The sequence below is a fragment of the Entelurus aequoreus genome, linkage group LG12 (genome assembly GCF_033978785.1).
Source record: "Entelurus aequoreus isolate RoL-2023_Sb linkage group LG12, RoL_Eaeq_v1.1, whole genome shotgun sequence".
NCBI classification, from domain to species: Eukaryota; Metazoa; Chordata; class Actinopteri; order Syngnathiformes; family Syngnathidae; genus Entelurus; species Entelurus aequoreus.
This window is the reverse complement of record NC_084742.1, coordinates 30,107,799-30,130,048: the sequence shown is the minus strand read 5'-3', so window position 1 is coordinate 30,130,048 and position 22,250 is coordinate 30,107,799. Positions and strand designations below refer to the sequence as shown.

The 22,250-nt window shown below is 39.3% G+C and overlaps 1 protein-coding gene across 1 annotated transcript; it reads left to right on the top strand.

Moving 5' to 3' along the window:
* Positions 1-240: 240 nt before the first annotated feature.
* On the top strand, positions 241-18,627 carry cfdp1 (craniofacial development protein 1). The gene is made up of 8 exons (XM_062065606.1): positions 241-381; positions 458-589; positions 1,357-1,480; positions 1,860-2,091; positions 7,507-7,613; positions 9,308-9,436; positions 13,575-13,733; positions 18,123-18,627. Exons 2-8 carry the CDS (start codon positions 526-528, stop codon positions 18,217-18,219), a joined length of 912 nt encoding a protein of 303 aa, XP_061921590.1. The 5' UTR covers positions 241-381; positions 458-525; the 3' UTR covers positions 18,220-18,627.
* Positions 18,628-22,250: the final 3,623 nt, after the last annotated feature.

The window sequence follows — 22,250 nt, the reverse complement described above, 5'->3', positions numbered from 1 at the left end:
CGTTGGTTGAGAATTATTTCACTGCGCCACATAATAGTGACACAATGTCGTTTCTTCACTTCACGGACTCCACCCTTGCATTCAAGATAGATAGACCACAATGACCAAACACCGGCAAGTGTTCCACGTTAATCTAACAAAAAGTGCAACGTAACGTGACGTAACGTAAAAAAAAAACATTAGCTACATTATTTTTATTTTTATTATCATTTTCTGCATAATCTCCCGATCCATATTCTTTCCCAGTAGATGGCGGCAGCGCACATAAAAGTTCATTTGCCGATCAACAATAAATACCGAATGAGAAGAGCCGAAGAAGAAGGAACGCGCATGCACCAAGAGAAAAGTGCTATCTACTTTGTTGTCTTGTATCACCAAGAGGTATGTTGTTGACTAAATTGAACGCAACGTGTTGAGCTGCTGTTTTTATGACACGTTTTAATGGTATGTGTACTAGATGTTTGTCGGCGAGCCTTGTGTGTGAAATCTGTGGCGCTGTGAAACATCATCTTTTTTAAAGCTGAGATGAACTGCTTCGACGATGACGATGAAGGTTCATCGAGTGATGATGCAGACTACATGCCGTCAGGTGAGAAAGACCAATAATCTGAAAAGTTTATGTTTAAGTGTGGTTTGACATGTTCATCATTAATAATAGTCTAACTTTGGCACACATTGAACAAAGTACTAGTAACATACAGGGGTTAGTGCAGGTGCCTCACAAAACGAAGGTCCTGAGTAGTCCTGAGTTCAATCCCGGGCTCGGGATCTTTCTGTGTGGAGTTTGCATGTTCTCCCCGTGACTGCGTGGGTTCCCTCCGGGTACTCCGGCTTCCTCCCACCTCCAAAGACAAGCACCTGGGGATAGATTGATTGGCAACACTAAATTGGCCCCAGTGTGTGAATGTGAGTGTGAATGTTGTCTATCTGTGTTGGCCCTGCGATGAGGTGGCGACTTGTCCCGGGTGTACACCGCCTTCCGCCGAATGCAGCTGAGATAGGCTCCAGCACCCCCCGTGACCCCAAAAGGGACAAGCGGTAGAAGATGGATGGATGGATGGATGGAGTAGAAAATGGATGGATGCAATAAAGTCATGCAGACCAGTGTGTATTACATCCATCCATGTTCTACCGCTTGTCCCTCTGGTGGTCGCGGGGGTGCTGAACCCTATCACAGCTGAGTTCGGGCGTAATGCGGGGTAGACCAGTTTTATATTAATGCACTGTTTATTGGACTATGTGTCCATCACAACTTCCAGAAACGGATGTGTACATTTGAACCTGAATTGTGATTTTATGAATGATTACTTGTTTGATGGTCAGCTTGTGTTTTCTTTTTCGGCTCTTTCTGCACAGATGATGATCTCAGTGAAGATGACATTGATGACTGTGAAAAGGAAGACCCTTTGGATGAAAGTGATGTGCCACATGCTGATCGTTTGACCAAAAAGAGTGTCAAGAAAGGGAATAACAGTAAGAGGTTGGTACATTTGTCAGTCACAGCATCATCACCACACTGATGAAATGTTCCTGTATAGTTAAAAAAATATTGAAGATGTATGTTGTATAGTCACTCCATCTTTAAAATAAACGTGTTTATGAAATTCCTTTGTCAATCATACAAACATTATTCAAGAAGTCAAACAGGTAGTCCTCCACACGACTTGAGGCCACTATATGGATGTATCAACACGATGGACCACATCAGGAATTCTAACGTGTGAACAAATATGAGAAATGAATGTCATTGCTGTTTGACAGTAGTAAAATATTGTTGTTAGTATTGAAAAATATCTTTGGCCGTTCTATCCCCTATCATTAAGGAAGTTTCCAATGACGATTAACTTTTATTCACCCAGGATCTACAAGACCAGGACCAAACAAGGAATTCAAGTAGACCAAGAGAAAAATGGAGGTGGCGCAAAAGAGGCTCAGTCACAACAGGAAGATTTGCAAAAACGGACCCAAATACAGAATAACAAAGAAGGTACACAGAAGCAATCAGATGACCTCTGGGCTCGTTTCCTGTGTGATGTTGGCTCCAGACCCAATGCCGCCACGTCTGCTACACAGGCTCAAACCCCAAAGGAGGTAACTTATCATGCAGTGCATAACAACATCATGAACTCATGTAATCAATGCTGGGTAAAGGTCTGGTCATTATTTGTGCAATTAACAATACTAATACAGTGATACCTCAGTTTTTGCTAATTATCTGTTCCATGGGGTCTATTGAAAACCTAATTCTTTGATAACCGAATCACTTTTTCCCCATAAGAAATTATGTAAATCCAATTATTTGGTTTTAGACACCCAAAAATGTAAATGTAAAATGCTTTTAATATACAGAAAATAGTCCATCCATCCATCCATCTTCAACCGCTTATCCGGAATCGGGTCGCGGGGACAACAGCTCCAGCAGAGACCCCCAGACTTCCCTCTCCAGTACCTTGGCGTAAACTTTCCCAGGGAGGCTGAGTAGTGTGATGCCCCTGTAATTAGCACACACCCTCTGGTCCCCCTTTTTGAAAAGGGGAACCACTACCCCTGTCTGCCACTCCCTCTGCACTGTCCCAGACTTCCACGCAATGTTGAAAAGACGTATCAACCAAGACAGCCCATCAACACCCAGAGCCTTCAGCATTTCTGGACGGATCTCGTCAACCCCCGGAGCTTTGCCACTGTGGAGTTGTCTAACTACCTCAGTGACTTCACTCCGAGAGATCGACGTCGATCCCCCATCATCCTCAGGCCCTGCTCCTATCAGGGAGGGTGTATCTGATGTATTTGGGTTCAGGAGTTCCCCAAAGTGCTTTTTCCAACGCCCTACGACTTCCTCACTTGAAGTCAGCAAAGTCCCATCCTTGCCGTACACAGCTTGGATGGTTCCCTGCTTCCCCCTCCTGAGGTGCCGTATGGTCTTCCAGAACAGCTTTGGTGCCGCCCGATAGTCCTTCTCCATGGATTCCCCGAACTGCTCCCACACCCTCTGCTTAGCCTCGTCCACGGCCGCTGCCCTTCGGGCCCGTCGGTACCTTGCAACTGCCTCCGGAGTCCCCTGGGATAACATACCCCGGTAGGACTCCTTCTTCAGTCGGACGGCTTCCCTGACCACCACTGTCCACCAGGGTGTTCGAGGGTTACCGCCCCTTGAGGCACCTAAGACCTTCTGGCCACAGCTCGCAGCTGCAGCTTTAGCAATAGAGGCTTTGAACATTGCCCATTCCTGTTCAATGTCCCCAACCTCCACAGGGATGGCAGAGAAGTCCCGCCGGAGGTGGGAGTTGAAGTCCTTCCGGACAGAGGACTCCTCCAAACGTTCCCAGTTCACCCGCACTACACGTTTGGGTTTGCCAGGTCTGTCCAGAGGTCTCCCCCGCCATCTAACCCAACTCACCACCAGATGCCCCCGCCATCTAACCCAACTCACCACCAGATGGTGATCAGTTGACAGTTCCGCCCCTCTCTTTACCCGAGTGTCCAAAACATACGGCCTCAGATCAGCTGATACGATTACAAAATCGATCATTGATCTTTGGCCTAGGGTGCTCTGGTACCAGGTACACCTATGAGCATCCTTATGCTTGAACATGGTGTTTGTTATCGCAAGTCCGTGACTAGCACAGAAGTCCAATAACAATCCACCACTCAGGTTCAGATCAGGGAGACCATTCCTCCCAATCACGCCAGTCCAAGTATCACTGTCATTGCCCACGTGCGCGTTGAAGTCCCCTAGCAAGACTATGGAATCCCCTGCTGGCGCCCCATACAGGACCCCATGCAAGTTATCCAAGAAGGCCGAATACTCTGAACTCTTGTTTGGTGCGTACGCACAAACAACAGTCAGAGTTTTCCCCCCTCCAACCCTAAGGCGAAGGGAGGCGACCCTCTTGTCCACCGGGGTGAACTCCAACGTACAGGCACTCAGCCGGGGACTCGTGAGTATCCCCACACCCGCCTGTGCCCTCACACCCTGAGCAACTCCAGAAGTGAACAAGGTCCATCCCTTGTCCAGGAGTGTGGTTTCAGAGCCCTTGCTATGCGTAGAGGTAAGCCCCACCAGATCCAACCGGTAGCGCTCCACCTCCCGCACCAGCTCAGGCTCCTTCCCCACCAGCGTAGAGACGTTCGACGTCCCGAAAGTCAGCCTCTGCTGCCCCGAATTGGTCCGTCTAGAGCCTCCACTTTCACTGCCATCCACTTGGCAGCGCACCCGACCCCACTGGTTCCGACCGCGGGTGGTGGGCCCACGTGGCGGAGAAGATGGTGTGTCCACGTAGCTTCTTCGGGCTTTGCCCGGCCGGGCTACGTGGCTAGCCCGGCCACCAGGCGCTCGCTGACGAGCCCTACCTCCGGGCCTAGCTCCGGAGGAGGGCCCCGGGCTTCCTCCGGGCCGCGTAACTCATCCTCTTTTATTTTGGGGGGGGCATTCGGGTGCTACACCTTGCCCAAGGGTGACCCGGAACTATGTAAGGCAGAGGCGTTCAACTCCCTGAGGCTTAATACAAGCCCACATACCCTTCAGAAAATAGTTTTACATGCAAAAAAGAATGGTATACATATGACAAATGAAAGGATAAATTAACATTTTAACATCACTTTTACCTTTTTACTGAAGACTCTTGTTGGCAAAGACTGATGAGAAGAGAGGAGTCGGGAGTCAAGCGGATGCCACCTTAGTATGTTTTCTTGAAGTCAATAGTGGTTCTCACCTTCTTCATCAAAGTGCTGGCAGTCACACTGGTTTCATATTTAGAATGAACACGCTCACAACGATTCTCCACACACAGCTTTGTTTACATCAACTGATGCAATCCCACCTGTGTGACGCGGCTTCATGGCACAATTTCGTATCTTCACTATTGTACAGCAAGATGCTGAATGACAGCTAGTTTAGGCCTAAGATCTAAATAGTGTTTGCAAACTATAAAATTATGTGTACTATTAGTGGGTGTTTTGCGTGTGATCTACTAAGACTGCGTGTGCAATTGCAAAGATGGTGCAGATTGCCCTATTTAAGGGGGAACTGCACTTTTTTGGAACTTTTGTAGGACAAGAACACATGTCTTTCTTTTTTATGCTTTCTGATTTGTAATATATGGCAAGTACATGGTGGCTAACAATGTAGCTAATGAGAGTACTCTCTTGGGCCTGTAAAGCCCTCAAAAAAACATGCAACCAACAATACTCCATTTATATCTCGTGGCCTGAATATTAACCAGGTATTAGTGATATTGTTGTTATAAGTGCTAGTGTCAAGAACTACTTTTAGCGGCACCGTGATCTCAAAAGTAACTGATTTATGCAGCTACAGTAATTATGTACTGAGCCAGTGAGCTGCTGCACCGCCTCTGAGTTCGTGAAAGTTAATTCTATATTATAAATATTGCGTCTAACTTGTATAGTAAGAAGGTTGTTGCCATAAACCGAGAAGTTGGTAAACTTTGACATTTAACTTAGACGCGTAGATTGTGATAGACATGAAAACACGCTCGTTTAGTTTTTTGTTGTTGTTTTTTTGTTGTTTTTTACCTGCGTCAGGATTAAGATTAATTATTTATATAAACAGGAAGATATTAACATTCCATCAGTCGGTATCCCAGTGAGAGCAGACTGTGTACAGTAAGTGATCGTTTTATTAGGTTTGTAGTTTGTATTTCTTGTATAGCACTTACCAATACTGCTACTTGCTGGATCTGCTTAGCACACAGCTTCTAAAACTTGTATGTCATTCTCCTTATATTCAGGGTCAAAAATAAAAGGTTCTGCATCATCATTTATTTCATAGTAGTCGTTGTTGGCTCTCATGAAGTCTGCCTTGATTAGTAGTAGTAGTTGTTGAAGGAAATAGTGACCGTTGTGATGCGTTCGTGAAATCAATATGCTGCTGTTAAGCCTAAAACGACCAAAATACATCAATATTACCTGCTGTTATTATTAATGTGCCTGTTACTACACTACATATGTACTCTACTGCATGTATATAACACATTGATGCAGGTTTTTGGATGTTTTTTAGAGCGCTTTATGAGCTTAATGACAGAATTACTTCCATTACCTCCACTGTTAGATTACTTTTGCAAGCGTTTATTCACGAGTTAGAATGAATAAAAAAGATAAACATAAAATTGTGAATGAAAGACAAAATTCCAAAAGTTGATTTTGCACTCATTTCCCTTACATTGAAATTATTAATCTCTCCTACCTGAGGTGTTTTGTTATGTTGAACATGCAGCATACAAATATAAACTGCTTCTTTTTCTGGGCTATATTGTAGCGCGATCTCAACAATCGACCCTATTTTTAGCATGCCAAAGGTGCCCTCTGGGAGGCGCTGGTGTTGTGGTGGTGCATCCCCCTGGAATGATCCAGACTCAAAAATGTTTTCGTAAAGGAGATATATTAATAATATATATAATTTGTATGAAAAAACAATTATCTCTTCATCTTTTCAGCGCGATCCCCTTTTCAGATCAAAACAGTGGCCACAAAACAGCTTCAGTCTTGACAAATCACATTGCGAGTGCTAAATGAACACATTTGCATCTCCCTGTCCCATTATTGCTGGCATTCTGATAATCAGCATGTGTTCTGCATATTCATCAAGACACACAGGATAATTGGATTGCGCTTTTTATTTTACACATTTATGAGACGCTATTCTTTGACCTCAGGCTTAGTATATCAGCTTTGTGTGCGCTATCAAGTATGCACATTTTATACACGCAAACCTTTAGAAATCAGGCCCACAGTGTTTGATAGAAAGAACAAAACTATGAACAAAAACCACACACAAAGTAAAGATGATTACTGGGTAAATGGCTAAAATCTGTCTATAGTGTCGCAACTCTAAAAGAAACACTCTGAATTTGTCACAGAGATTGAGTCACCAACAATGGAATTCTTTGTTTTGTCACTTATTCAGCGGAATGATACACAGGCACCTATTTTTGGCAATCATTTCTGTCAAAAACCGAATCCTATGAAAACCACAACATACAAAAACAGGGATACCACTGTACTCGAATGTTATTTACATAGCAGGACCTTTTTTTAAAAAGTTAAATATTTACAGGTTTGTGGCAACAGTTTATGGAATATCCTGGTATTCCACCATGGCTGCACAAAGCCAGGTTCATAAAAGAATGTAGGGTGAACTTGGTACCTTAAAACACACAAACTTGAAATATGTCAGATGAAACTGGAATTTGAAAGTAGGCAGATCTTTGCTAAAGGAGCGTCTACAAGTCATGTGTGGAGAAACTTAACCACCTCACAAAAAATGTATTATGTAATTTCATACTTTCACACAAGACATAGAACTCAAACGCAAATTGGCAGAAAATATGCTTTTCCCCCCCAGATTATGTTAGATAATTAACTAAAAGTTATTACTTATTCCTAATGAGAGGTAGTTGTTTTGTCAGCGACACAGCAGAACACAAAGTCTGTTGTAGAAGCCAATATTTAAGGATGCTTTTATGTCAATCACATTTCTTTTCCCAGGCTCATTCTTCAGCTTCTAGTGCTTGTATGAAAACTGAATCACAGGCAACAGGTCCATCTAAAGTCACCATCACCAAAATATTTGACTTTGCGGGAGAAGAAATCAGGTATGGTTACTTTTGTTTTGTGCTTTTATTGATCAATTTCCGGCCTAAATGTAGCCTTTAGTGTAAAAATTGAAGAAGTTTGAAATTATTTGAGAGGTATTTATTTATATTCAAGATTTGTTCCCTTCTTTTTAAGTTCTTATTACAAATGTCTGTCAGCAACAGGTGTGCATTTTTTCTGACTTTAAATTCAAAGGAAGGTCAAATTTTGGTCTATAACGAGCTCATCATCAGGATCAAGAGGAACTTTAAGAAGATGTTTCATTCACAGCCACTCCAAAAGACTCTTCACAGTTACTCTCCAAATACTAAGTTTTCTAATCTCTTATACTAATTGTATGCTAATACTAATCGTTTCAGAAAAAACATTAAATAAAAGCACACCTGCCAACGTATGAATTTTGGTACTTGGCACACATTTTATTATTTGAATACACAAGTAAGCTTTGCTGTTTTCCAGGTACACATGTTGTTGCATTTTGCCAGTTTTGATTACCAGTTCAAACTTGGAAGCCTGTTTTTTGTTTCTATATGAAGGCCCTGACAACTCTAACTGCAAACCCTGATTGGTTGGCTTTATTATTTGATTTATTTTAAAACATTTTATTAGAATTCTTTTTTAAATACGTTTTTAGGCCATCTCAATGCAACCAGAAGTAGTTTTTCTAACCATTAGCCTGGTTTTGAAAAAGTTTCATAATTATAGTACCAAATAATAGGTTGCGAGAATTGGTTTGAGTCGGGAATTGTGTCTAATTGATTCTGAATCGACTCGTCCCCGCAGGAATGGGAATGGGAATCGGATCAAATAGTTAGGTGCCCAAGGAGTCACACCCCAAATTTTTTGTATTATATTTATTTATTTTTTACATTATTTCCTGTGTTTATGACTCATTCTGAGGGTGTACACCCGACTTTTGCATTTGAAGTAAAATCAAATGACAACAAAAACAGTGGGCATAGTAAATGTCAAATTAACCCTTTAAAAGCCACCCCAAAACATCTTGCTCGCTAGCGGTAGCTTATAGCTAGAGATCGATATAACTGTATTCCAGCCATGGGAACAGAGAAAGTGAGTAGATGCTGTATGTTATTACTTCATTAAATTACTGTTTTACTTGTAGTACTTTCTATTTTATTCAGAAAGCTGTAGTAGCAACAGAAAAAAGAGGACAATACAACAAACAGTTTAAATAGAATACATGCATTACAATATAAATAAAGTATGGACACTAATATCTTCAATGTGGTTCTGATAATCTGTAGTCTATTACCTGTGTATTATCTTTAACCAATATTTCTTATCAAAAAGTTTTTGTTTTTTTAAGGCATTGTGTCGCATTAAAATTGAGGTGTTTTGGGGGGCCAAGCAATGACTTGAATTGATTTCCATTCATTTTAATGGACGGCGCTGATGTGCAATAACAAGCTTGTTTGTGGAACCAATTGAGCTTGTAAGTTTAGGTATTACTGTATTGGGTCCCTTAACAAACAGCAACAATTCTGATCCCTAATACTGCCTATGTGTCCATAAAATGAAAACATTTGTCCTGTCCCTTCAAGAAGAACCCTCTGGACAGCCACCTAACCATGACATAAAGCAACTTTAAGGCAGCTTCTTCAATGCCAATTAGAATGTGATGTTCAGTTGTCTAAGGCTGCCCTATATTATTGACTGTTTGTTGTTTTGTCAGGCTCAATGAAGAAGTATTAGCAGACTCAAAAGAAGCAAAGATGCATCTAAAAAGCCAGGTCACAGAAGAAGAAAGAACAGATGAAGACATTCCCGCTTCTCCCACCCAATCAGGTGGTCCTGGCCCCAGGTACAACAACTCACACAAGTTGTTCAAAGTAGAATTATTCATTTGTTTCTAGTCATTAGGACTGTATTGGTGTTTTCTTAAAGTTACATTTTCACTAACAATACATTGCAGATTAATTTTGACAGTGTGTTCAGCTCTGAGAACTTGTGTAACAATTGTTGTCTGTATTTCTCCAGCATTCCTGTCTCTGAAAACGGTGGGGGCCATCTTTGCATTCATTTGTGTTTCTGATACATATTCTAAAATACACACAAACACAAAGCCCAGAAGGATTTAGATTTTTTTTTTTAATGCCGTGATCATAACTTAAAAAGCAACTCTAATCTAATGCCAAGGCAGCTGTGGCTACAAATGTAGCTTACCACCACCAGGTGTGAATGAATGATGGGTTCTCACTTCTCTGTGAGCGCTTTGAGTATCTAATAATAGAAAAGCGCTATATAAAATCAAATCCATTATTATTATTAATGTCTGTCTTCAAAAGTGAGTTGCACAGACTTCTTTATCTTATATATTTATTGATCTATCATTCCACAAAGCATGTTTAGCCAGCTACACTCGGTCCTTTCTCTTAAGTGAAAGGTCATGTTACCTCTAAACTAAACAAAATAGATCCCAATCCACTTGTTTGTTCTTTTTTTGTTCTATTTATTATTTTATTTATTATTTATTACTGTTTTTCCTAATACTGCCAGGACCTTTCACCATAAAACGGATAACTGCACCTGAGGTTTTTAATATAATAAACACATTAAACAATTCCAAAGCTAAGGACAACTACAATCTTGATTCTAGATTCCTTAAAAAGTATAAGGGAGCATCGGTATGCCCAATCACTAAATTAATCAACTTGTCAATTAAACTTGAGACTGTCCCAGCTGACTGGAAAAAGGCGGTAGTGACCCCAGTGTATAAATCAGGTGACAGAAGTGACATATAAATAATTACAGGCAAATTAGTATACTGCCAGTGCTCTCAAAAGTACTTGAAAAATGATTTGCAAAACTAATAGAACATCTCAATGATGGCCAAACCCCCCATGCAATATTTATTCAATAAAACACAATGCACTGTGGTCGATGGGGTAAAATCATAATTTCAACATTGTCCTCCTGTAGGAGTACCTCAATGATCCATTTTGGGCCCCATTTTATTTTACTTGTATATAAATGATCTCGCTGATATTTGTAAAGTTGTGGACGTACAGTTATATGCAGATGATGCAGACATTTTTTACAAGTTCTAAAACTATCAAAGAGGCTGCTCTGATTCACTCATCAACCGTAACACTTGTTGAACAAGTGTAACACACATAATACTGTTTTTCTCAAAAAAACCCTCTTAAACACGACTCAATCAAATGTGTATTTTAGAGGTCAACAACTAAATATGGTGAAGGAATTCAAATACCTATAATATACGTAATTTTAGCCAATAGAATCGCTCTACAAAAAAAGCTCTGAAAATTTTAGACAAACCTTTTACTTACCATCATTGTAATTTCTTTCCATATACAAACTATTGAACTTTGATAATTTTTTAAAATTTACAAACGCCTGTCTGATATATAAATGTCTACATGGATCAGCTCAGTTCCCACTAAATGACTACATTAAATACAGAACAGGTGGAACATCTACATCTCGTATCATGAGGGTCATAACCAAGGGAGACCAAGGTGCCTGTGAGATAAACCTCTTTTGGTCAAAATGTTTTTTCTCACATGGGATGCTTCTTGTGGAACAGTCCACCTACCGCAGAAAGGGAATCCTCCAGCTTTGCTGAATTCAAAAGTCAATTAAAGGCCTGGTTTAAAAGTAAACAGGTTTGTGATCACACAAATTAACACAATGATAAACGGTAAGTTAATCAATGTCATAATATGAACACTTAAACATCATTTACACATCTATACTTTTACATCCAACATTTTATTCGAGCTGTATATGCAATGCAGTATATCATGGCACTTTATACGGGCTGTGAGCAAAATATCTTGGCACTTAATTCAAGCAATACAATACATATACATTCCTGCTTTTGATTTAATGTTTTAATTATTTTGTTTTTAAATTAATTACCTGTTTTTTTTTTAAACTTTCTCTTTTTAAATTACCTAAATGTTACTGAATCTTTAGTGGTGATCCTGACTTTTCTCTGTTTTGTGTGACTGCTATTGTCATTTGATTGTATGCATCACCAACCTGTCTGGGGACTACAGGCGGAAATGAGCTTTTTGCTAAAACCTGACATATTTACATATTGCATATATGTGCTGTCCCTTTTTTAAATAAAGAATTAAAGGAAAAACAATTCTTACCAAAAATGTGTATGAATATGACAAAGCTTTAGAATTGCTTCTAGATAAATAATAAATGATAAATGGGTTATACTTGTATAGCGCTTTTCTACCTTCAAGGTACTCAAAGCGCTTTGACAGTATTTCCACATTCACCCATTCACACACTGATGGCGGGAGCTGCCATGCAAGGCGCTAACCAGCAGGAGCAAGGGTGAAGTGTCTTGCCCAAGGACACAACGGACGTGACTAGGATGGTAGAAGGTGGGGATTGAACCCCAGTAACCAGCAACCCTCCGATTGCTGGCCCGGCCACTCTACCAACTTCGCCACGAAATCTTGTATGTGTCCACCAGCTTGCTAAGTGTCTCCTGTGGAATGGCGGTGCACTTTTCCTTAGCAAAAGCCATTAACTTGGTTAGGTTGGTCAGTTATGTAGCTATCACTCTGGTCTTCTCTGCGGTATGTTTTTGGATCACTGTCCTGCTGGTACTTCTTGTTGTAGTCAAGGTGGAGTCTCTCACGTTTTTAGAAAGCATAGTGATGTAATCCTAAGGATGTGACTATATGTTTATTGTGAACCAAAATTATCACGGTTATAATTATCGGAGTGTTGTTGAATGTGCTCAAAAAGTACTTTTATACAATTACACACACTAAAATATTTTAACCAAGTTTAATTCAAAAGTAGCTAATATGTGACACACAATATACATTCTTGGCAGAAGAAACATTAAATAGTGTTGTATATACTTGAGCCATATTTTTGAGTATTCAAATGCTATGTTTTCCATTTTAATTTGTCATAGTTTTAGAATGTTTTTATGTAGAAAGGCAAATTGAGTGTTCACCTTGCTTCTCTAGTTTGTGACATCATGCAAGTTCATTTTCTGTTGTAAACCGGTTAATCTTAAATTGTAAAAAAAAACCACCAAAATAATCCTGTGTCATATTCCTCTGAGTACTGATTGATCACTCTGTTCTATGACGACACAACTTGTAGGTTCCAAGTCTGTCCGTGAGTTTATCAAAGTGTGGTTATCGATCACGGTTTTTAGATCATTTTATTTTAAAACAGTAATACTAGCCCTCAGAAGTTTTACTGCGGTTAACATTAGTATCGTTTATCGTTATGTCCTTAAATCCACCTTTCTCATGGTTCTTTCAATCTTGACAAGGTTCCTTGTCCAACTGAAAGAGAAGCAACCCTGTAGCATTGTTTCCACCGCCATACTTCCTCCCGATTTATTTGGTATCCTTCCTGGATGATGGATCGTGACACTTTTTTGTTCTGGCTGGAACAAGGGTTGTTATTAACCTTTTGGCAGATTTTCCTTAGAGGTATGGGGCAAACCTTTACCTTCCTGCCATACCCATTGAGTTTTTTCTTAAACCGTGTTGAACATATTGTGCTTGTTGATCTGGGCAGTTTACAAATCATAATGCTTTTGAAATTACCTTATTACCCTTTCCTTCACTGTGGACCTGCACAAGATGGTGACATAGGTCCTCACCTCTCCTTGGCCATGATGATCAAAAACTCAACACTTTCCCTATTGTAAAGATGCTTTTTTAAAGTCATTTTTTTAACATTTGGTCATAAAGGTATTTATACTACTGCAACACCTTGAAATACCCACAGCGCAATGACTAGCACATTCACAGGAAGTAAGAAACAATGGGCACTATTAACATTGTCGGCGGTATTGTCCGTGTGCGTACAAGTGTGCACTCAAAGTAGCCCTGTTATTTATTTTTGTACTTAAGGCAATTCATTTATGCTTTAGTTCATTGTAATTGTCAACTTTTTGCAAGATTGGTCTTTTTTTGTGTTTGCAGTATGAAGCGGTCAGCAGGGATTTCCAGCGTACTAAATCGTTTTGGAGGAAAGAAACAAAAACTGAGTACACTGGAGAAGTCAAAGATGGACTGGGATGCTTTTAAATCTGAGGAGGGCATCACTGAGGAGCTGGCAATCCACAACAGGGGCAGAGATGGGTAAGAGGCTGTGATGATATATATATTTTTTCTTTCTTTTAAATCTTCACCTGGTACTTTGTCTTGTCCCTGTGTTAGTGTATTAATTATAATATTTGAGAACTGTCACTCAATTCTGTTGACAATGGACTACCGTTACAAGGGTGTTTGCAAGAGTCATGCATTAACTGGGAAAATATCAGTAATTGTGTTCTAATGTTGGTGTTCGAAGTTTTGGTGTTTATGAATTAGGGCTGCACAATTTTGAGAAAAAAACCTATTTGATTTTTCTCCCCAAAATTGCGACTGCGATTCGATTTGCGATTTTTATATTTTGTACATAAAAATGCATAAAATAACAAGTGAAAGAAGACATGTTACTTTTAGACTGTCAATCAACATATTCCTATCTCGAGGTGCCACACATTAAAATAATATGCAATTTACTTTAAAATATATTTGGTTTCATGCAGACTCAAAGCTTTTGTCTACATATTGCTTTTAAACCGGAGAAATAATTGATAAACTATACAGTGATTATAATGTAAATTTATTATAATATATCATGATAATGCAAGTAACTTAAAGGATATAAACTTTTCTTTCTCATTACTATATAATTGTTTACCACTGTACTGTAGTTGGAAGGTAAATAGTTTTATCCTAAAGAAACACAATAATTCTATACAAAACCTAAAAGGAGTCAAGTTGGCACGTGTTGTGTAAATGGTAAATAAAAACAGAATACAATGATTTGCAAATCCTTTTCAACTTATATTCAATTGAATACACTGCAAAGACGGGGTATATCTTGGTTAGTAGAGTGGCCGTGCCAGCAACTTGAGGGTTCCAGGTTTGATCCCCGCTTCCGCCATCCTAGTCACTGCTGTTGTATCCTTGGGCAAGACACTTTACCCACCTGCTCCCAGTGGCACCCACACTGGTTTAAATGTTACTTAGATATTGGGTTTCACAATGTAAAAGCGCTTTGAGTCACTAGAGAAAAGCGCTATATAAATATAATTTCACTTCACAATTTCACAAGACAAGATATTTAATATTCAAACTGAGAAACGTAATTTTTTTTTGCAAATAATCGTTAACTTAGAATTTAATGGCAGCAACATGTTGCAAAAAAGTAGGCACAGGGGCATTTTTACCACTGTGTTACATGGCCTTTCCTTGTAACAACACTCAGTAAACGTTTGGGAACTGAGGAGGCCAATTTTTTAAGCTTTTCAGGTGGAATTATTTTCCATTCTTGCTTGATGTACAGCTTAAGTTGTTCAATAGTCCGGGGTCTCCATTGTCGTATTTTACGCTTCATAATGCGCCACACATTTTCAATGGGAGACAGGTCTGGACTACAGGCAGGCCAGTCTAGTACCCGCACTCTTTTACTACGAAGCCACGCTGTTGTAACACGTACAGAATGTTGCTTGGCATTGTCTTGCTGAAATAAGCAGGGGCGTCCATGAAAAAGACGTTGCTTGGATGGCAACATATGTTGCTCCAAAACCTGTATGTACCTTTCAGCATTAATGGTGCCTTCACAGATGTGTATGTTATCAATGCCTTGGGCACTAATACACCCCCATACCATCACAGGTGCTGGCTTTTGAACTTTGCGCCTATAACAGTCTGGATAGTTCTTTTCCCTCTTTGGTCCGGAGTACACGATGTCCACAGTTTCCAAAAACAGTTTGAAATGTGGACTCGTCAGACCACAGAATGCTTTTCCACTTTGCATCAGTCCATCTTAGATGAGCTCGGGCCCAGCGAAGCCGGCGGCGTTACTTGGTGTTGTTGATAAATGCCTTTCGCTTTGCATAGTAGAGTTTTAACTTGCACTTACAGATGGAGCAACCAACTGTAGTTATTGACAGTGGTTTTCTGAAGTGTTCCTGAGCCCATGTGGTGATATCTTTTACACACTGATGTCGTTTTTTGATGCAGTACCGCCTGAGGGATCGAAGGTCATGGGCATTGCCGCTTACGTGCAGTGATTCCTCCAGATTCTCTGAACCTTTTGATATTACGGACCTTAGATTATGAAATCCCTAAGTTCCTTGCAATAGCTCGTTGAGAAATGTTGTTCTTAAAATTGTTTGACAATTTGCTCACGCATTTGTTCACAAAGTGGTGACCCTCGCCCCATCCTTGTTTGTGAATGACTGAGCATTTCATGGAAGCTGCTTTTATACCCAATCATGGCCCCCACCTGTTCCCAATTAGCCTGTTCACCTGTGGGATGTTCCAAATAAGTGTTAGATGAGCATTCCTCAACTTTCTTAATCTTTTTTGCCACTTGTGCCAGCTTTTTTTAAACATGTTGCAGGCATCAAATTCCAAATGAGCTAATCTTTGCAAAAAATAAAAAAGTTTACCAGTTCAAATGTTAAGTATTTCGTCCATGCTGTCTGTTCAATTGAATATAGGTTGAAAAGGACTTGCAAATCAATGTATTTTGTTTTTATTTACGATTTACACAACGCGCCAACTTCACTGGTTTTGTGTTTTGTAAATAAACAAAAAAATAAAACGGACTCATTCCTCTAAGCAAACTTTTACCTCAAATAGATATTGAACATCTTGAGTGCATTTTTTTCCGATTTGGAAAAATGAGGTCTGGCGTTGTCTGTTTATTTCCATCACATGATCACGGCATTCTCCCTGGTTTGTCTGTGTTAATGGGCGTGTAACAACGAGACATTTGGCTTTGTAATCATATTTTTCACCTTCTAATTTTTGTTACTTTGCGGCACTTCTCTCTGGCGAGTTGCAAGTAGCGAGGCTATCTGTGCCTACTGTGTGTGTAAAGAAGGCACCCCGCTCTACGCGCACCCAGACAAAGATTGTGAATGACTGAAAAGAGGGCTCACTGTGTTAAACTCGCTCAGTTGCTGAGAGCGATGCACAAATTGAGACGTCTTTGTCCCTTTTTTTGAAGCGAGAGATGAACAAATGATTGGATCATGAAGAGGTGTATCAGGAGAGTGACACAAAAACGTGTGTTCGAGTTTGTAATTAAGCGCAGCTGTTGGGGGGTTAAAGGTCAACAAAGTGTGGAAAGAGCTACAGACTACATTGCTAACAAGACGCTAAGAATTAAGAAAATAATAACAAAAAAGAAATCAATATTCTGTAGAATTTACCAAAATACAACATGTGGAAATAACACAAGACTGTAGCTTTTAGTAAAATGTTCAACATTTTTAAGAATCTTTGTCTTCTTTCTAGAAAATATACTGGTGAAACTCAAAAATGTTGAATATCGTGCAAAGGTTTGCTCAGATTTACAAGGTGAAACTAATATGTTACATAGGCTTATAACATGCAACTCAAGATATTTCAAGCCTTCTTTTGATATCATTTTGATGATTACTTACATCTTAAATGTGGGGTTTTCAAAAAATGTAAGCCAAAATTGTCAATTATATTAAAGGTTTGACATATTTCACTTTGCATGTAATGGGTTTCTATCACATTAGTTTCACATTTGAAGTTGAATTGCTGACATTAATAGACGTTTACGCGATATTCAATTTTTTTGAGTTCCACCTGTATAATGGAAAAGACTGATAGAAAATTGGGTTGGAGGAAAACATGCAACTTTTCTCTGACTACAATTAAATATTTACCTACTGAAAATCAGGAGCATATATGTGGAAAATTGGTGCTAGACTTTGACCACAAACTTAGTCACGTCTTGGTGACTTTGGTCTATCCTGGCTTCTACTCTTCCCTGCTGTGGTAATAGGAGAGAGGTACGGTAGACGTGATCTAGTACTGCCTGCCTCAGAGCCAGTCAATCTGTCTCTCATCATGCTCATCTAAATGAGCAGGCATTCATTTCAATCTAACAGGTAATAGCAGCTTTGACAATTAGGCAAATGGCGCTAACATCTTAGGCAGTTTAGTACCTGTTGTATTCAGATGACGTGCTAGCGTTAATGCTGCTGGGATGAAATCAGAGCAGTTCAGAAACACGACATTCATTTATAGTTATTGCATGCTGTGTTTTCAAATGTTTTAGCATATCGTTTGTATGTCCTCTTGATTAAATAACAACCTTGCAAGCATTACAAGTAGCGATGTTACAATATTTTCTTAAAATGTAGCCAAACTTTGGAGTGTTTCTGGAGCCTGAGTGCCGTGTTGCTCTCTGACGTCACGATGCATGTTTCGTAATGACGTCATTCCCGCCCGCAGTAATCGTTAAGGGACTTGATTGAAAAAATGGCAAGCAATTCCAAAGAATTGATACCCTGGGTTCAGATCCGGTTTTCCCATCCCAACATGTGATTTACATTTATTTTTTGTAACATATGTTATCTTAATTCCTTGTGACTAGTATGTTTGCAAGTTAATCTAACTTGCTTTCCATGTTTGTTTTTTTTCCATCTGAAGGTATGTGGAGCGAAAGAACTTCTTGGAACGTGTTGATCACAGACAGTTTGAGATGGAGAAAGCGGTGCGTCTAAAAAACATGAAACCTTCATCTTAACTACTGGCTGCCATCCCCTTAGTTAACTTGACTGCCTGTGAGGCTTCAATCTATTTTGTTATGTAGAATGTTATTAGTCTGTACTTGTGCTGTTTCATATGTTTAGGCAGTGTACTGTATGTAAAGAAGGCGCTGTTTATCTGGAAGGAGAAATGGCCCTTAATCATGTTTAATCTGGTTGTTTTAAACTCTCAGTGATGATTACTGTGTGTTTACTGTGCTCTTAGCCTCCATCAATGCACCAACTTAAATTCTAACGTTAGGTTTTTGTTTTGGTCTTGGTTTTAACTTAGTCATCAAATACACCTCAAAGTTATTATGTATGGTGAAGAGCACTCTTTTTTTGGAACTATTCTGAGAATCTATGTTCTTGCTGAACACCAAAATAAAGTTTCGGTTTTAAAATAACTGCTCGCTGTGCTGTGTTCAGACTTATCTAACAGCTACAGTGCATCTGGAAAGTAGTCACAGCGCTTGACTTTTATCACATTTTGTTATGTTACAGCGGCAGCCTTATTCCAAAATAGAATAGATTCATTTTTGTCCTCAAAATTCTACAGACAATACCCCATAATGACAATGTGAAAATGTTTTGTTTTTTATTTAGCAAATTTATAAAAAATTTAAAAAACTAAAAAATCACAGCCTTTTTTGATCAATACTTCGTTGATGCACCTTTTCTTTTCAAAAAGACTTTGAGGCTGTAATTGCTGCCAAAGGTGCTTCAACAAAGTATTGAGCAAAGGCTGTGAATACTTTTGTATATGTGATTATTTCTTTTACCTTTTTAAAAAAAAATTAAAAATTTGCAAAACATTTTAAAAATAACTTTTTACATTGTCATTATGAGGTATTGTCTGCAGAATTTTGAGGAAAAAAATTAATTTAATTTTGGAATAAGCCTGCAACATAACAAAATGTAGAAAAAGTAAAGCGCTCTGAATACTTTCCAAGTGCACTCTCGGTTTTTTTCAGTGCGCTTGCGATTATTATTATTCTTTTTATTAGATTAATCACACACAAACTTATTTTTTTTAAACTGCCTTTAGGTTTTTTTCTGTCATCCTTTTGGTACCACACTGTTTTATTTTTGAACTTGACAATTAAGGGCATACATCTACTTTTCTTGTTAGAAGTCATGCTGCTAGTTGCAAACTGCAGCTTGCCATAGTCACTAGACTTTACATCATTCTGATTATTATGAAAATGCGATGAATTAAAAGCAGTATAATATACAATTTAACGATCCTATGAGTGACATTATAAAAGAGCCGTTGGACAAACCTTCCAACATTTGGAATGAAACAAACAATTTGACGATATGAAACTTCTAAGTAATTAATTGAGACGAATAAAAACAAGTCTTCTGCAACCTGTATGTGCAATCTGTTTGTTAACCTTTAATTAACCAGATAAGAACCCATTGAGATTAAGATCTCAAGGGTGACCTGGCCAAGAGGTCAACAGCACAACAGAGCAGTAACAGAAAGGTAATAAGTTAAGACATTTTAAAATGCATAAAAGGGAACTGTGAAACAATTTAAGATTTACACCTTATTTTTAAAAAATCAGGTACTTTACAAACGTCTCACGCTGAGAATATCCCTCAGGATAGAACGGACGGCTCCAAATAGAAGTAGTTCAGAGAGTTTTGATTTAGTTTGTATTGTATGTCATGCCAGAAGGGCAGCTAGTATTTAGTGACTGCCTTATAGAGATAATTTCCACCATTACATGCTTTAATTGCATTCGCATTAATATGTCTATGTGATTTTCAAAAGTGGCATTCTAATCCTAACCTGTGTGACTAGAAGATTACCTTCGCTCACGCTACAGCCAAGTTTATTGTAAGGCTGCACGATGATGACCAAAATAATCATAATGATTATTTTATAATCAATATCAAATACATAGTGTTTCCCACAGATTAGTAATCTATTTGCACTAATGGTCCCAGAGGTAGGGGAGGATCGTGACATAATTTAATTTGTAACAAAAAGGCTACATAAATATAAAGCATTCTTTTCCATTATATTCTATTAATGCCAGCTGGTCATGTAGCTCCCTGTTTACACCCAATGGCTTCTGGCCTGGGCAGAAGCGGCTTCACAGTGTTTCAAGTCAAGCATCTGTTGCTCTTCTGCGGGCTGTAAAAGTGCTTGATTTAATATGCAGCGAAGCCTGCTTTTTAAATATTAATATTGCAAAGAAATGTGTGAATGTTGTCTATCTGTGTTGGCCCTGCGATGACGAATGCAACTTGTCCAAGGTGTACCCTGCCTTCCGCCCGAGTGCAGCAGGGATAGGCTCTGGCACCCCCCGCGATCCTGAAAAAGACAAGCGCTAGAAAATGGATGGATGGAAGCTCACCCTCATTTAATGGTGGCAGTCAAAATCGTGATTAAAATTGTATTAATTGTGCAGTCCTAGTTCACTGCAAAATATCTGGTGCCTATACCTAGTATACTACACTGGCCTGGAAGTGCCAAACTTTTTTGCATTTCATGAAACAAATTACATTTACAGAAAATTAATTAACAAAAAGAAAAACCATGCACAATTTCAGAAAACACTAACAAAAAGCGAAACATATACAATTACAGAAAAAATTAACAAAAAGTGAAACAACCTACCATTACAAACAAGGTTTTTGGTTGTTTTGCCTTTTTAAATTTTAAATTTGGTTTGAATAATAGTAAGTTGTTGTGTCATTTGTTTTCTGCAATTGTAATGTGTTTCCAGGCCATCTTACCATACTAATGGTGAGGCCGCTGTATTGATAAATGGTACAGTAAACCCTCCCGGTGATGTAGGGGTTTAATAATAAGTACTTCATCCCAATGTAAAACATGACTTAGTAGTACTTGGTGGAAAGGCCCTTGTTGCCAATCACAGAGGTCAGACGTTCTTGTAGTTAGTCACATTTCAGCCACATGAGACAAATAACTAAAAAAGGCGAAAGTAGCAGCCAGCCAACCAGGCAGCCAACTGGCGCCAGACCTGAAAATTGTCGGGAGTTAAAAAAATATTTTGTCAATGTTAAACACTTGGCCATATTAACCTGTGGCGCTAATAATGTAAAATATTGTGCACTGTATAGGATTTTACATTTCTGTAAAGATTCAGAGGGTTACAGGAAGGTGGATCTAAAAGACTTGTCTGAAAACAGGTCAATTCTTAACCCAAGGAAGATACTTGCTGACGCTAACCGCAGTGTTGATGACAGAATCTTTTAAAAGATAAAACCCAGCCCAAGTCCAAGCCAAGGTCCACCACCAGGCACAGGATAAGCACAGCTGTCCCTGGGTGGCCGCTGATCTCTGTCAAGCCTCAGCAGCGTGAGCGACCAAGACAGGAACAGGACGACCAGAACCCTTTATTACATAACTAGTGCCTCAGACTGGAAGTCTCTGCAGAGAGTGGTGAGGACGGCGGAAAAGATCACCAGGACTCCTCTTCCTCCTATCCAGGAAATCGCAAAAATATGCTGCCTGACCAGGGCTCACAAAATCTGCAGACTCCTCCCACCCCCACCAAGGACTGTTTTCACTGCTGGACTCTAGAAAGAGGTTCCGTAGCCTCCGTAGCAGAACCTCCAGGTTCTGTAACAGCTTCTTCCCTCAGGCCATAAGACTCTTGAATGCATCAAAATAATTCCCTCAATTCCCCCCCCAAAAACGGATTAACTTGCTGGACTATAAAGACAACATATCATACATCCATAAACGTGCAATATGCATATGAAAAAGTGCAATATATTTATCTGTACAGTAATCTATGTATTTATATCTGCACCTTATTGCTCTTTTATCCTGCACTAGAACGAGCTAATGCAACAAAATTTCGTTATCTGTACTGTAAAGTTCAAATTTGAATGACAATAAAAGGAAGTCTCTATAACTACATCTACATTGATAACAATGTTTGATCAAAAATGTACACACTTGTAGTTTGTTGTATCCATACAACGGTTTAGAAAACAACAATTTAAGTTTGTATGTGTGATGGATTGTATTTAAATTGCACCAGCC

What these genes read in the sequence shown, in the direction of transcription:
- cfdp1 (XM_062065606.1), top strand. Translation starts at nt 526, where the DNA reads ATGAACTGCTTCGACGATGACGATGAAGGTTCATCGAGTGATGATGCA. An exon ending in AAAGGGAATAACAGTAAGAG is followed by an intron (nt 1,481 to 1,859) that starts GTTGGTACATTT and finishes TTATTCACCCAG; the next exon opens with GATCTACAAGACCAGGACCA. An exon ending in CACAACAGGGGCAGAGATGG is followed by an intron (nt 13,734 to 18,122) that starts GTAAGAGGCTGT and finishes TTCCATCTGAAG; the next exon opens with GTATGTGGAGCGAAAGAACT.